We start from the raw sequence: 16602 nt of genomic DNA on the forward strand, positions 1-16602 counted from the left end.
CTCCCATGACTGACACTGAATGAATCCCTCAAGATCGCATACCATTTTCCAATTTATTTTCTCCAAGCCACACTCTGCTTTAAAAGCATCACTTGAAGAAGTTTGAATACAACAGGGAAACCGAGTTTACACTTCTGGTGCAGAAATGAAAGGGCAAGGAAGAGGCTGGGCAATAGATACTATGCTTAATGGGCCCACATGAAAAAAACGCAACAGCTATAGGCACAGGACAGATGCTTTATTTATTATGGTGCAAAGAAGTAAAATGAATGTTAAGGCCCCTCCCCCAAGATTCTGTCACTGCTGACATCATTAGAAACTCGCAAACACACTTAGGGCCCAGGACTTTCCCACCCTGCTAGGAAACCTTGTGCATGATGGATGGACACAAATTACATCTTAATCCTTCTATTCACTCTGAGGGCTGGGTACCATGACCACATGCTATGCAGGGAAGCTGAGCAGTCATATGACCTGTTCCAGGTGTAGCATCTTGCTCTCCAGGTTCTACATTGCTTATCTCAAACTCTGCCAGGAAGCATTCTCATGCATTCTGATGTCAGAATATTTCAAAGACAGAGTTCTATTTTTCCTACTTGTTTCCCACTTCATTTGGTTAGAACACAGTAAGAAAGGCATAAGGGAATCTAAGCAAACAATCTAGCAACAGAAGCTCAAACAAAAGGCTCAAAATTAAACTTCATGTACACATCCCTTAACACTGTTGATGCTGGTATGCAAGCCAGGCTTCTCAATGGACAAGGGGTCTTGAGCTGTCCTTTTCATACTATATTTCCTCAAGAGTTGCCCACAACATCCTGAAGAGTGATAGGTTCACATTGCTGCCCATCATTTAATTCTTCAAAATAATTCCCATTGTGTTTTTGTTTTAAAGATTGAATTTACTTCTTCATAACTCACAAATATCTAAACATACATTAACCTTCATAAAAAGGAAAATGAGAACAGCAGGGTCTACTAAACCCCTATTGTGTTTATATTCTAAGTTAACCAAGTTTATTCTAAGTCAATGACGTTGTTGTTAATACTGCTAGTTATATCTGAGCTATGTTACATGATATTCAGTACTGTGAAAGAATCATAAAAACCAGTAAAATTTCATTAAGACAATTTTAATGCAATTCCTAAACTAATTGAAACGACAGAGATGATCACCTTTTTTCTTTTAGTGAACCTGCTCATTATTTTTCAAGCTTGGAGTTAGGAGAAATAATGGATTCCTTGTACTTTTATATAGTCCCATCCAATGTTAATATTTATAAAAGAATAATATAGCATATCTCAAGTAACAAGATCAATAAAATAAGATCTCATTCATATTTCCCCAATTATACGCACATTCATTCTTTGATTATTGTAGAATCAAATACAAAGGAGGAAGGGTAAACACACAGAGGGTGTGGAGGTAAAGAGAAGGGAAGACCTCATGAGGCTTGTGGTCACCCTTTTGGTAGGAACCAGAGGAAGGGAAGGTGACTGTCACTGTCATGTTTTCAGGTTTTTCCCCTGATGAGTGCATCATATTAAAGAACCAGATGGAGATTTGGAAGTAAGCTAGGCTGGCTTTGCTTTTGCTTCTTCTAGAAGGATTCCTATAGTTCTTTTTGTCAACTCTATAGAAATTGATCCTTTGTAGAGTTTGAACTTACAAAATTTTATCTCTGACTTTTCAGACTATTTTTGAGTTGTTTTGTTTACCCTTACATTCATAACTGGATAAAAAGCTAATGGTTATAAACCTGCATTGTACAATTTTGTATTCTCTAATTATGTTTCTTTCTTGCCCAATAAAACGCATTAATCCTTGTCTGAGATTCATTTCTCTTTGTTGACCTCTGAGTCTGTTTAAGGTCCGCAACTTTCTGCCCAAATTTTCCATTATTTTTAATTGTATTATCTCCTTAAGAATACCAAAGAAGAAATTACATTTAGAACAAAGTGTGTGTCTGTAAAGCATCCAGCCAACAACGGACCAGATACAGGAAGCCTATGCAGCTTGGGAAGCTTCTTCTAAAGGAATATTTGCCTAAACTCTGTCCTTGGAGGGAGCAAGAGAAAACAAACAATTTAATGAATAAAGTTAGTAAGAATCTACTCAAATCTATAATCATTTAAATTCAGTGTTATCTTTCCTTCAAGAAATAAAGCATTTGAACCACCCTAAATCAAACATCTAGGCAGAAAATGAAGCCAATATTTTGAATGAAAAGTAAGGCTTCTACATGTGCATTAAAATCTCATCTCAAGCACTACCTGCTTTGGAGAAGCTAAATAATCTACTACTGCAGGCTGTCTTCCTGAATTTAACTTTCTGCACTTCAGATGATGAATAACTTTTATTCAAAATAATTTATAGAAAATCTGTATTTGCCAGAACAGTCAAATTCCTTGTCAGGCTATTTAAGAAGCAGCTGGAACTGACATAAAATATTATATGTAATATATGTATGTAAGAGAAATAGTAGTTTTCTTAATCGTGTGTTTAGATAGAAAACAAAAGACTATACGTTTTCATTTTAATGTAAGAGAACTGTTCAAATGAAGAAGGCCCCACTTGTTCCTCAGCAGTTTGTGATCTCTGAGGAGAGGTACATTTGTTTACAGAATCTTTTCCAAGTCCAGCATCACCTGATGAACACATGCTGGACCGTTAAAAAAATGTTGTCAACTATGCAACCACATGAAATCAGATATAGGTACAAATGTTACTCTGATTCAAAGAAATTTAATCAAGAATAAATCTAAATGTAACTTCTGACACAAAGAAATTTATAAACAACTAAGGCCAATGTGAAACAACAAAACACCCAGTTCGAAAAAGTAGACAAAAGCTTTTTTGATCATTAATACAGTAAGTTATACTTTTATAAAAAGAGTATTCAAAGTTCTATGTTCACTCTTATCACATTTTTTTTAAATCTCAGGATGTCATGAATGCCTATATTTTCACAAATTGAAAACAGAATTACTCAGACACTGGTGAGATAATAACAGGCATTTTTGTGTTTATTTGTATAGCATACATGCAACTGGAGTTTTCTCTCCAACTTAAAAAAAAGTTCAAAACAAAAGGAAGAACACGGGAGCATATCAATGAATTTTAAAAAGGTGAAAGAGAGAGACAGGGGAAAGAAAGGAAAAAGACTAGAAAAGGGTGAATACCCAATAATGAAATAAAGCCACACTGCTTTCAAGAAAACTTTTCCTAAACTAAAACTGATAATAAAACTCATTCTTATCATAATAAAACAAAGACTCTGTCATGCTGGGTGAACAGCAAAGGGCTACTCTAAAAGGAAATCATTATTTCACCTGACAGTCTCCACACTGAAGGCAACTACTATTTCCAGCCACTGACCAATTATTTGGTTACCCAAATAACAAGTGCTCACCCCCACAATGATCTGAAACACACACATACAAGTAACCCTACAGGAACTGAGCAAGTTGCATTCAGATAACAATAACAATTAAAAAAAATAAGAGGCCCTAATTTCCAGAGACTTCAAGGGGTGGAAGTACTTGGAAGAGACTGGAGAGAAGGGGAAAATGTAATTATATTTTAATTTTTTAAAATATTGTTATATACTAAATCAAAACTTTTCTTCTTGTATTTTTCCCCATGTAACTTAAAATCAGCTGCATTACGCCCACTGTTTTCTAGAGTAGGACATTTCTAATGTGGTGGAGCTCTACCCTTTCTTCATACATTACACACGACTGATGGTGTGGCTTGGCTGTGCAGCCCTAGCTTAGCATGCTCCATAGACTAGACTAAAGTTACATAAATACAACGAAAGGCACCTCTCTGCACAAGCACAATTCCATCTCACAGCATGTTCAAATACGCTACCACTCTTAGGCAATCTTCCAAAGTGACTGATTCCAAAAGAAAGCTATGTATACCACGTTTTAAAGGAAACACTAGCACTGAAGAGAGATCTGTAAAAATCACATTCTCAATAGTTATTTCTTATACCCCACTTCCAAAATACTCATATTCCACAGCCATTATTATTCATACTTAATCAAATATATCTGACTGATGATGCTGTAAAAATCTACGAATGTCAGAGTTGATTTTGTCTCCTGAAAAACAGTCTGATGAAAACTTGATGAATGTTACCAATAATAAAGACAACTGCAAATAATTCTCTCACTCCACTCTCGCCTGGGATTTAATCTGTTTCCCAAGGCAGATGAGTGTCTCTGTTACTGAGAATAAGCACTACTGCTTCCAGAAGTCTACAATGTTGCTTCTAAAGTAACTATCCCCTGTGGCACGAAAACCACGCACTAACTAGTAGTGTCACCACCTAGCCCATATCTCTTTATTTTCTCTGAATTAGTTAATGTGTTACAGGCTGTCAGAAATTACTAACTTAGAAACCTTTGTTATCTGAAGCACTCAAACCAAGGCTCAGTAGAAATATCACCAATAAAAAGCAAACCCCAAAGCTTGCAAACTTAAGCAATCATTGGCTTCAATTAGCAGTAAGTATGAACATACATAAGTCTGTCTGAAGACCAATAGGCCTATGCTTACTTTCAGAAGATCCTTGGAGAAATCCCCACCTTCATTTACTCCTTGGAGATTCGTAATGAACTCCTGGCAGGTCATTTTCTTTCCAATATTCTAGAAAACAGAAAAATATCATAATATATTACAGAATTAAGATTAATTCTTTAAAATGCAGGTAAACAGTTAGTAACTGATTTGGTATTTAGCATGCATGCATGCCCGTGCATGCATGTGCATGTGTGACGCACAATATTATTTTAGCATAAGAAAGTAAAATAGATGGTTTATTACTCTTTTTAAATTGTCATACTGTATAAATGGCAAAGCTACATCAACCCTTTATTTTAACCTAGACAAAAATCTACAAAATGCTGCTGCCTTTATACACATGATGTATAATATAGCTGAACCTTAAATCATGGATCAAAATGCCACTTCTGAGCAGAATTATACTTGTTTTTATTTCCGTACATGCTGACAAGTACAACTGAAGGAGTTCAGATTAATTCACTTTGAAGCTAACAGGTTATCTTATTTGCTAGCAGAGAAAATAACTCTGGAATAAGAGAAAAAGAGAAACTCAAATTCAGGATTACAATAACAGAAAGAGCCAGAATGTTAACACTATTCGAATCAGTTTCCTGAACTACAGTAGGACCAAATGACACCTATATACATGGTGGCTGCTTTTATAATGAGCCTCTAAGCCTCAGGAAAGGGGACTTTTGATAATGCACAAAGAATATCTGCCCCTTCCTTCTAAAGAGAGGCATCCCTCCATCTTCCAATGCAATAAGCAAACCTCAGTACAGCTCCTAAGTTGCTTTACTTAAGTAACTTTACTTCAAAGCTGCTCACTTGAGAAATCTTAGAAAGATGCAGAAGGACTAAAAGTGCTCAGTCCCATGCAGGGGAGGGACACAGACCACAGAACACTGGGCACAGGGATGCTGCATCTCTGGCAATGTACAGTGCAAATGATCAAAAGGGTCAGTAACACCTGTCTATGCACAACAGATTTAGGAGCAATGGTACGATTTCCAAAGCTATTTTATTGGTTCACAAATGGCAGGTGTGATTTGAACAACAGACATTTAATTACTCCAGCCACATGCTCCCAAAGATAGAGAGAACAAGTCCTTCACTGGTAGTTTTACACCAGTGCATATATAGAAGCCCAGCTTCCAGAACACACCGCTTTTCTTCAGAGTAGCTGATTGCTCCTTCCCTGTGTTCTACTCTCTAAGACTCATCCCACCCAGGCTATCTAAATATTTACAGTAAAAGTGCTAAAACTGTTGTATCAGAACGCTTGCCTCTCCCATCAGTAAGTAGGCACAGATTTCTTATGAAAGACTGTATGTAGAGATTGACACTAAGAAGCCTTGCCAATCAAACTTATTCAGGTTATAATGTCTGAATTTCTGAAGATTTGAGGATTTTCTTTTATTTAAAGCACAGAAAAGAAATTTAATATTAAAATATGCTTTGCACTGGTATAATGAAAATGACAAAAACCCAATTTTCATAATCCTTTCTTAGTCAACCAAGATACCTTAAGGTATGATAAATCATTTCAACATGATTTAGCAAGGACCAAGAATATAAGAAAAATGAATAATAACAAAGCAACTATGTCATTTAAAATGGTTTTAACAAAAATGTTCAAAGACTCAATTCAATCACTAGCCACACAAAAATGTGACAAAAATTCTCATAAAAAAGAAATTAATATTTTTTAAACATTATTTGATTTCTAATTAACTGTTAATAATTATTACTAAGTACAAAGCATCGTAAAATATGTTTAACATGTGAAAACTTATATTTCATTTCATGTTGTAGTTTTATTGCAAATAAGTATAATGATCCAGAAACAAGAATTCTTCTAAGCATAAAAACAGAACACATGAGTAAACTTTACAGAAAAGCAGACTGAAGCTGTAAGTTCAAAGAGAAATAAATGAAATAAAACGTGATTCATTTGGTGGATTTGGGCAAAGGATTGTGGGAACCTTCTGGAAATGATTCACCACTATCGCGGCTGATAATGAGATTTTTAATAAAATCTCAAAGTTGACATGAGTTTGGAGGAAGCTGGTTCCAGCTTTCATGGAAGACTCTGAGGAATTTAAGATTTCAAAGAAGTGGGCTGGTGAGATGGCTCAGTGGTTAAGAGCACTGACTGCTCTTCCAGAGGTCATGAGTTCAAATCCCAGCAACCACATGGTGGCTCACAACCATCTGCAATGAGATCTGATGCCCTCTTGTGGGGTGTCTGAAGACAGCTACAGTGTACTTATAATAAATAAATAAATAAAGTTTAAAAGATTTCAAAGAAGTGCTAGGAATAGCAAAAGAAGTAGAATTAGAAATAGAGTTCAAAAGACAGGACTAACTTGTTACAATCAGGACAAAACCATGTGTGGTGGTTTTAATATGCTTGGCCCATGAAAAGTGGCATGATTAGGGGGTATGGCCTTGTTGGAAGAAGTGTGTCACTGTGTAGGCAGGCTTTGAAATTCTATTCTCAAGCTCTACCTAGTATGGAAGTTAGTTTCCTCCTGGCTGCCTGAGGAAGACAATTTCCTCCTGGCTGCCGTCATATCAAGATGTAGAACTCTGCTTTTCCAGTACCATGTCTGCCTGGACATTGCCATTCTTCCCCACTGTAATAATACTAGACTGAACCTTTAAAACTGTAAGCCAGCCCCAATGAAATATTTTCCTTTATAAGTACTTCCTTGGTCATGGTGTCTCTTCACAATGGAAACATTAATTAAAACACCATGTAAAAGACAAAGATCTAGACTACAGTATCACAGTCAGTCAATGACAGGGCATTCCAGCTTTGTCCTGCCGTTGTGATGAACCACTCTGACAAAAAGCAACTTATGGAAAGAAAGGGTTTATTCAGTTTATTCTTCCAGTTAATGGTCCATTATTGAGAGAAGTCAGTAGAAAAACTCATGGAAGAAACCTGATGCAGAAACTGTGGAGGAACACTGCTTCTAGGCTTACAACTTCACTAGCTTTCCTATGGTACTGCCCCACAGTGGGATAGCCTTCCTGAACCAACAATCCCATGCAGACATGAGCACAAGCCAATTTGTTCTAGGCAAATTCCTCAATTGATGTTTTCCGCTCAGATGACTCTAGGTTGGGTCAAGTCGTTAGAGCTGATACACAGGAGTTGGAAAATTTCACTGTGATTCTGAAGGACATTCTACTACAAAGAAAGACTATCCAACACCATTGCACACTGTAGATAAATCTCTTGTGAGTCAACCCATAGGTCAAACTTCACTGCTATCTAACTGCAAGGAACTGCCAGAGCTACCCCAAATTTCAGCAAGCACTGGCCTGATTAGTAGGTAGTCTGGTGGTGTCCAGCATCCTGAGGCTGCTGTTTGACAGTTTCAGTGCTTGGACCACCTAAACTGACCCTTCTGTGCCCTTGGTGGAAATCCGCTACACACCTTGTGCTCATGCTTATATTTCTCACAGTTAAAGGCCTCTCTCCCAACGCTAGAGCTGGGATAACAAAAAGCTGGTGCAAACAAGAATGAAAATGGAAAAAAGCAATTATGTACAAAATGGAAAATTTCTTAAGAAATTATTCCTTAAGTAAATATTTAGATCATCAATGAGTACCATTATTAAATATGAGATAGAGGATTTGAGAAAATCATTAAAGATAAAAAAAAAACTTAGGGAAATTCTAGAAGCTGACTAACTGTAATTGAATCACCAGGTTTTTATGTTCAGCCTCAGAAATAAGTGACTAGGATGAATAGGAAGAGACTTTGATACAATTAATGACACGCCTTGGTACCTTCCTGAAGGCAAAGGGAAGCAGTGTGAGGAATCCTGATGTTCTTCTATTCTTTACATAATTGTAATAAAGATAGTAATCAAATTGAAACAAGGGCTCATGACAGAGAGAAAACATTTTGGCTAGGTGAACTGCCTGCTTCCTGAACAGACTTGTCAGACAAAAACTTTTCTGATATTATAAAAAAACAAAAACAAAGAATGGGCAGCCTTTTCTCAAGCGGGAGTGTACAATACTGTAAGAATCAAAGAAAAAAATGTGGTCTTATAGCAAATACAAAGGAAATATAGAGGAAGGAAAGGAAAAATTAAGTAAGGGTCAGAAAGATGGAACTTCTGTAAAAAGTTTGATATAACAGGTAGGAGGGAATGACTTTTAATCTATTAATTCTGTGCCAAACTGAAACAATCCAATCCAAATAGGGTCATTTGGTCTAGCATTTCTCTAACTGAAAGGCTTTACGACACCAATCTTTTTTTTTTTTAATTGGATATTTTATTTACATTTCAGGTCTTATTCCCTTTCTCCATGTTCCTCCCACCCAGAAACCCCCATCCCATCCCCCCTCCTCCTGCTTCTATGAGGATGTGCTCCCCCACCCAAGCCCACCTCACCACCCTTGAATTCCCCCACACTGGGGCATCCAGCCTTCACAGGACCAAGGATCTCTTCTCCCACCTATGCCCAACAAACCCATCTTCCCTGCATATACAGCTGGACCCATGGGTCCCTCCCTATGTGCTCCCAGGCTGGTGGTTTAGACACTGGGTGCTCTGGTTGGTTGGTATTATTGCTCTCCCCATGAGGCTGCCAGCCCCTTCAACTCCTTCAATCTTCTTTCTAACTCCTCCATTTGGGACTCTGTGATCAGTATAATGGTTAGCTGTGAGCATCTGCCTCTGTTTATGCCAGGCACTGGGAGAGCCTCTCAGGAGACAGGTATGTCAGGATTCTGTCAGCATGTACTTCCTGGCATCCACAACAGTGCTGGCATTTGGTGACTGCACATGAGATGGATCCCCAGGTGGGGCTGTTTCCAGACAGTCCCTCCTCCAGGCTCTGCTCCACACTTTGTCTCTGTACTTGCTCCCATGAGTATTTTGTTACTCCTTCTAAGAAGGACCGAAGCACCCACACTTTGGTCTTCCTTCTTCATGAGTTTGATGTGGTCTGTGAGTTGTATCTTGGGTATTGCAAGCTTTTGGGCTAATATTCAACTATCAGTGAGTGCATACTTGGGCACAGGGGGAAAGTTCCTGAACAGAACACCAATGTCTTATGCTCTAAGATCAAGAATTGACAAATGGTACCTCACAAAATTGCAAAGCTTCTGCCAAGGCAAAGGACACTGTCAATAGGACAAAATGGCAACCAACAGATTGGAAAAAGATCTTTACCAATCCTACAGCTTATAGAGGGCTAATATCCAATATATACAAAGAACTCAAGAAATTAGACTCCAGATAATCAAATAACCCTATTAAAAACAGGGTACAGGGCTGGAGAGATGGCTCAGCGGTTAAGAGCACTGACTGCTCTTCCACAGGTCCTGAGTTCAATTCCCAGCAACCACATGGTGGCTCACAACCATCTGTAATGGGATCTGATGCCCTCTTCTGGTCTATCTAAAGACAGCAACAGTGTACTCATACATAAAATAAATAAATAATTCTTTAAAAAAAAAAAAAAAAAACACAGGGTACAGAGCTAAACAAAGAATTCTCAACTGAGGAATACCAAATGGCCAAGAAGCACCTAAAGAAATGTTCAACATCCTTAGCCATCAGGGAAATGCAAATCAAAACAGCCCTGAGATTCCACCTCACACCAATCAGAATGACTAAGATCAAAAATTCAGAGGATAGCAGATGCTGGCGAGGATGTGGAGAAAGAGGAACACTCCTCCATTGTTGGTGGGATTGTAAGATGGTACAACCACTCTGGAAATCAGTCTGGTGGTTCCTCAGAAAATTGAAGATAGCATTACCTGAGGACCCAGCTATACCACTCCTAGGCATATACCCAGAAGATGCTCCAACATATAATAAGGACATATGTTCCACTATGTTCATAGCAATCTTATTTATAATAGCCAGAAGCTGGAAAGAACCCTGATGTCCTTCAACAGAGGAATAGATACAGAAAATGTGGAACATTTACACAATGGAGTATTACTCAGCTATTAAAAACAATGAATTCGAGAAATTCTTAGGTAAATGGATGGAATTAGAAAATATCATCCTTAGTGAGGTAAGCCAATCACAAAAGAACACACATGGTATACATCATCAATCTTAAGGAAGAAGATACTGAGTTAAAAGAAAGTTGATTTTACCATGATAAATTTTAGTTTTCATAAAATTGCTGTTTGCTTGCTTTGTTCCTCTTTCATTATTCTTATATAATCAAAGAAGACTTTAGAAGAAAATGTAGTTTGAAAAGCAGTGTAATCAATAAATAAAGTTTTTGAGGTAATGATTTTGTGTATAAATAATGCCTATAAGAGACACAGATTGGCAGAGTAGGCCAAGCCATACAGAGATGTGCTTCCTCTCAGTCCCACCGCTCATGAAATTAAAGTGAATGTTATCCACATATGATCCTTCCCTTGCTGTTCTTCCAACTACCTGCTCCAAGCCCTGCCCTCAGCCTGGAATGGTCCCTGGCAGCAGTCATCAACAAAAAGACAAAGCCCTGTCCCCACAAGACTGTGTAAGCCCTCAAATGGTCAGGTGAGTGTTAAAATTTTTAGCAATTAAGTTTTTTGTTTTTGTTGTATTTTGGCTTTTATTTTTCTTCTGAAATAGGATCTTTCTGTATAGCCCTGGCTGTCCTGGAGCTCACCCTGTAGACCAGGCTGGCCTGGAACTCAGTGATCCACCCTGCATCTGCCTCCTAACTGCTGGGATTAAAGGCATTTACCACTACCACCCAGATACAATTGAGTATTTTTAATTAACGAACAGATGCTGGTTTGGGATAGATAGCTATTACAAACTCAATGATCTGCTGTATAGTATAAGCATAACTCTGAAGTTTAAAAAATCAAAAATCTGGCTGAATCACGTTATTTTCATAATAAATTCATTATGGCCTAGGACCAAAGCATACCTCTGAGGGATGCCTGAGGGTGTATTGACCTTTTGATATGTCAGTGGATTGATGTTTTGGCTTTTTTTTTTAACATAAACTATTCATAAAGGATATTAATATTCTTGTGATATCTTTGTCTCTTTTGATATCAGGTTAATAGTGTCTGACAGAAGGATCTGAGAACTGCCCCTATCCCATTTTTTTACATCTGTAATACACTTGATAACTACAGCGATGTAATGAGCTTTTCATTGTAGAGAGATCTTTCATTACTAAGTTAATGTGCTAACATTCTATTCAGAGTTTATACTTCTTCCGAAGTTTCAGTGTCTTTTTTTATTTTACTTAAAATATCTAATCTGTTGACATCCAACTATTGATAGTATTGACTTAGCATCCTTTTATTTCTACAAAGTCAATCAATAATGATGTCCTCTCTTTCATACTGCATTTTGTAATATGAGTCTTCTTGTTTTTTGAAAATGTTACTAATATGGGACTGCAGAAGTGGCTCAGCAGTGAAGAACACTGATATTCTTCCAGACAACCTTGACTCACTTTCCAGCTACCACATGGCAGTTGCAACAACTGTCTGTAACTTCAATTCCATGAGATTTCACACCCTCACACAGATAAAACACCAATGTACATTAAATAAGAATAACTCATTATCTTTTCTAAAAAGAAAACATCACTGATACTATAGAAGAGTAAGCCCTTGACCTGTGAGTCCAGTAGTTTTTATTGTCCTGTAATTCTGCCATGTCATTTTTTTCCTTTTGTTTCACTGGTTTTCATGTGCTATTTGTTTCTAAATGGTTTAGATGGCTGATTTGGACTCATTCTTCCTTGCTGAATGGCCCATACAACAAATTTGCCATATAGCATTGCTATAGCACTACCTTAAAAAAGATTTTAGCATGGTTTTTATTTTCTATCTAAAACAACTTCTCTATTTCCTTTGTGATTTTTTTCTTTGACCCATTATTTAGTAGTGTACTGCTTAATGTCCACAAATTTCCTTCAGTTCTTTATTATTTCATCCCACTTTGTAGGGAATATACTTTGTATAGTTTCAATATTTTTATATTTATCAGGGAATATACTTTGTATAGTTTCAATATTTTATTTATCAATTTGTTTTCTGCCCTCTTAAGTGCCCTGTGTTTTGCATTTGGCCCTTGTTGTTCAGGAGGGCACAGAGATACAGATACACTCTGGGAAGAAATATATAAGGCGGGTCTGAACATTGATCAAGAACGGAGGCCTCTGTTTTTTGTGGGGCTTAGACAATCACCTACTTGGTACATGTCGGTCTTCACCAGTCTTTCCCTCTCCTCCCCCTTCTCTCTCTCCCTCTCCCACCATCCTTTCTCTCTCTCCTGTCTTTTGCCCCCTCTCCTCTCCTCTCCTCTCCTCCTCTCTCTCTTTCTGTAAGTTTATGTGGTGTGTGTGTGTATGTGTGTGTGTGTGTGTGTGTGTGTGTGTGAAGCAGATCCTAAGTAGATTCGGGAAAAGAAAGGACTGACTCCTAACAGTGACATGGAAGGAATGTCTCTTGTGGCTCTCTAGGTCAGCTTTATTACAGTCATAGCTGATTAAATCACTGCCATTAGAGGCAACTCAACTTTGAGCCCTATTCTGTCCTACAAGGAAGGTAGGTCCATATGGAATGGAAGATGAAAATCCCAACCTCTTAAAGGCATATTCTCTTGTAAACACCCCCATCTCCATTCTGTGGCTACCCAGTAAGCTACTATGGGTTATTTCTGAATAAAAATCATTATCATCCAGAAAACCCCAAAGAACTAAGAGCTCTCTATCAGAATCTCCTCTCACTCAGAAAACAGCAAGTTTTAAGAGGTCTGTATCATGAACTAGATGTTGAAGACCCAAAGAACAAAAGGTTTTCCTAGGATTTTTCTGATACTGTGCCTACAAAAGTTCTATTCCATGTGCCATGGAGGTGGGGAGGGGTCAAATACTGTTTTATTACAATATCCAAGGTGCCTATATTGATTCAAAATGTTACACCTTACTGGATTCTTTTATTATATAAATATCCTGCTTTTTCTGTAGGAAAAGAATGCTATCTTGAAGTGTACTCTGACGACAAAAGATGCCTTAATCTCTACTATTTGGAACAGGGAGGGAAACTTAGCGTATATTCTCTTATTATGTATAGGACACACTATTTTGTCTAAGTCCTATATTAAAGGCTAAAGATTAAGACTTAAAATAGCTTAACAACCCTGTGGGTCCTTCCATTCCACCTTGTAGTTACTATCAGTAATTTGTTTAGTAACTTTTTCTGATCATTTTCTGATATTTAAGGAAATCTCACTCAATTTAATAGCTGGCCACTGGGCTAAAATGAGCAAAGACTCAGAAATCACATGAACAAAGAATTTGCTAATGGCTCTAAGTCATGCTGAGACATGGTTTGTTTTTTAAGAAATATTTATTTATTTATTTATTTATTTATTTATTTATTTAACATCCCTACTGAAGTTTTCCCTCCCTCATCCTCCCAGTCATCCCCCACATCTTCCCTTGTCATCAAATCCACTCTTCTTTTTCTCTTCACAAATTGGAAGCCTCCCATGGATATCAACCAGCTTTGACATTTCAAGGTGCAGGAAGATTAGGCATATCTTCTCCTATTGAGGCTAGATGAGGCAGTTCAGTAGGAGGAAACAGTCCCAAAAGCAGGCAACAGGGTCAAAGACAGCCCCTGCTCCTGCTGTTAGGAGTCCCACATGAAGATCAAGCAACACAAGCTACAAGTGACATATGTGCAAAGGCCTAAGTTAGAGCAATGCATGCTCTCTGTTTGGCGGTTCAATCTCTGTGAGACCTGGCAAATCCAGGTTAGTTACTTCTGTAGGATTTTTTGTGTTGTCCTTTTCTCCCTCTGGCTCCTAGAATTTTTCCTCTCCCTCTTCTGCAGGCTTCCCCAAGGTCCTCCTAATGTTTGGCTATGGGTCTCTGCATCTGTTTCTGAGATGACAGTTATGCTTGGCTCCTGCCTGCAAGTATAACAAAATTTCATTAACAGGTAGCCTCCCTCTTGTGGCATGGGGCTGAGACATGGTTTTAATGCTCCAGCTGGAAGTTTACTCTCTGGGTTCTGCTGGACTTCCTAGCTATGGACCATCTTAAATTCAGGCAGAAGTTGCAAGCCTAGACACTTGCAGGTGTGTCTTTTTTGGGCAAGTTAAGTTCTTCTAAGCCAAAACACGACCAGAAACATACCAGAATTTACCAGAGCTCCATTTGTGTATCATAGCCCTAAGTTTCCCTTCTACATATTTTGATATTTTATTTGTCACAACTTGTCACCCCCTGAAGCAAAACAATATTTAACAGCTGCCATCAAGTAAGTGCAGAGCCAGGGCAAAGATGGGCAAATCCCAGGAGTGAGCAGCTAGACAAATCATTGACAGTCCTCTGGAAATGAGGCTTGGGATCACTCTATGTTCCTGCACCAGCAGATATTCTGTTCAGAGCTACGGTGATTTGTAAGGTAGCTGGTTTTGAAGGCTGCGTCTCACAGAACTATAGGATGTAACATGGTAACTAAAAGCACAGTGCAATGTTTGTTTTGACATTAGGTGTTTTCACTTAAATTCACTCTAGATGCTACGGGCCTGGGGTTAACTTCCAGAGTCCTGAAAATAGAGACTATTTCTCTCACTGCTACCAATGTTATAGTACAGCAGGTTTTACCCAGGTCCTTGCTTTGCAATCTGGAGATATTGTAGTATTTTTAGCATTCTTTAAGGAGACTCATGAATGAAATCTTTAAAGACTATTGGGTAAGTGTGGTAACCTAAGCTTGTCAACCCAGCACATAACAGGTACAAACAGGAAGATCAGGAGTTCAAGTATCCTCAGCCATGTAGGTAGTTCCTAGCTATCATGTTTCACAGGATGCCCTGTCTCAATCAACAACAGAAATTACTGTATGAAGAATCTTTTCTTGGTACACAGTATTTCTACTGTAAATGGAACAGCCATCATTTTAGAAACGCATTGTAACATTTTGAAGCAAGATTAGAGTCTTTGGAGTCCCTGGTTTAAAAAAAATCATACTTCATTTTAAATCCATTTTTATTTTGATTATTCATTTAGTAGCCCCTTGGTATAATTTTCACGATGACTATACCCTTTCCACAGTGGCAATACAAATACCCATTGAACATACCTACGGACTTTGAAATTCCAATTGGGAATGACCCTCATATACCTCCAAGTTCTTCAACATCAGAATCAATTAAGATTCAGCAGAAAAAGTATTTACAATACTAATAAGATTAGCATTATAATCAAGAGAATATGTGAATCTTAAGAGGATGATAATGGAAGATATATGTGGAAAATGTAAATGCTATTATTTCTATAAAGGACGAGACATATAAAGATTGTAGCATATTCAGGAAGTAGAGGACTTTAATCCAGGGGGGGCCCCCGCCCCGCCTGTGTAGAGGGTTGTTTATGCCTTGAATTACACAATATAGAGACATAGTGCACATTGTGGATCAATTTTGCTTACCAACAGAGAAAAGAGCTAAGTAAGACACATAGCTTTCTTTGTATCAAAGACATCCAACTACCTCTTGGGTACCCAATGAACTGAAATTTGTTACCACTGTCCTTTGTTGTTTTTCTCTGGCTTACTGGTAATTCTTCTAAGAAAGGTTTAGAGGTAAAGGTGAAAGCTTATGTCAGTCCATTTTAATTCTTACCAGCATGCATATTAGACATTTTCCCTTCTTTAAGCTTTCATAATATATTAATGGAGAGTAAGTAAGTATCTTTCATCAAGAAAACTCATTTATGATAAAGTCACATGAATTTTAAAATACCATTCAAGCAAATACTGCCCACTGGGTAAAGCTACCTCTAGCTACTGACTTTGTATCTTAATGTTTAGGTATAAAAAAGATACTCCTAAATTAGGATATTCAATTCATTCTTTTTCCAAGTTGATATAACACTTTGAAGAGGGGTGGGCCACTCTGAAACAAGGGTTGGCCAACAGCCTGTTTTCCTTTTCATGGGGTCAGTAAAGAATGAAAATGTAAAGGTCTCCTGACTCATTTAGACAAAGAGATGGATTTCTTCACAA

The 16602-nt window shown here is 37.8% G+C and overlaps 1 protein-coding gene across 3 annotated transcripts in view; it reads right to left on the reverse strand.

Moving 5' to 3' along the window:
* Positions 1 to 16602, reverse strand: part of Psd3 (pleckstrin and Sec7 domain containing 3) — a 435293-nt gene that overhangs the window by 182766 nt on the left and 235925 nt on the right. For all 3 annotated transcript variants that reach the window (XM_028789051.1, XM_028789050.1, XM_028789052.1), the window contains exon 9: positions 4568 to 4657. In XM_028789051.1, coding sequence (XP_028644884.1) covers positions 4568 to 4657 — 90 coding nt within the window. The remainder of the gene's footprint in view (positions 1 to 4567; positions 4658 to 16602) is intronic.

This window comes from Grammomys surdaster, unplaced genomic scaffold, assembly GCF_004785775.1.
Source record: "Grammomys surdaster isolate TR1022 unplaced genomic scaffold, NIH_TR_1.0 125780, whole genome shotgun sequence".
NCBI lineage: Eukaryota > Metazoa > Chordata > Mammalia > Rodentia > Muridae > Grammomys > Grammomys surdaster.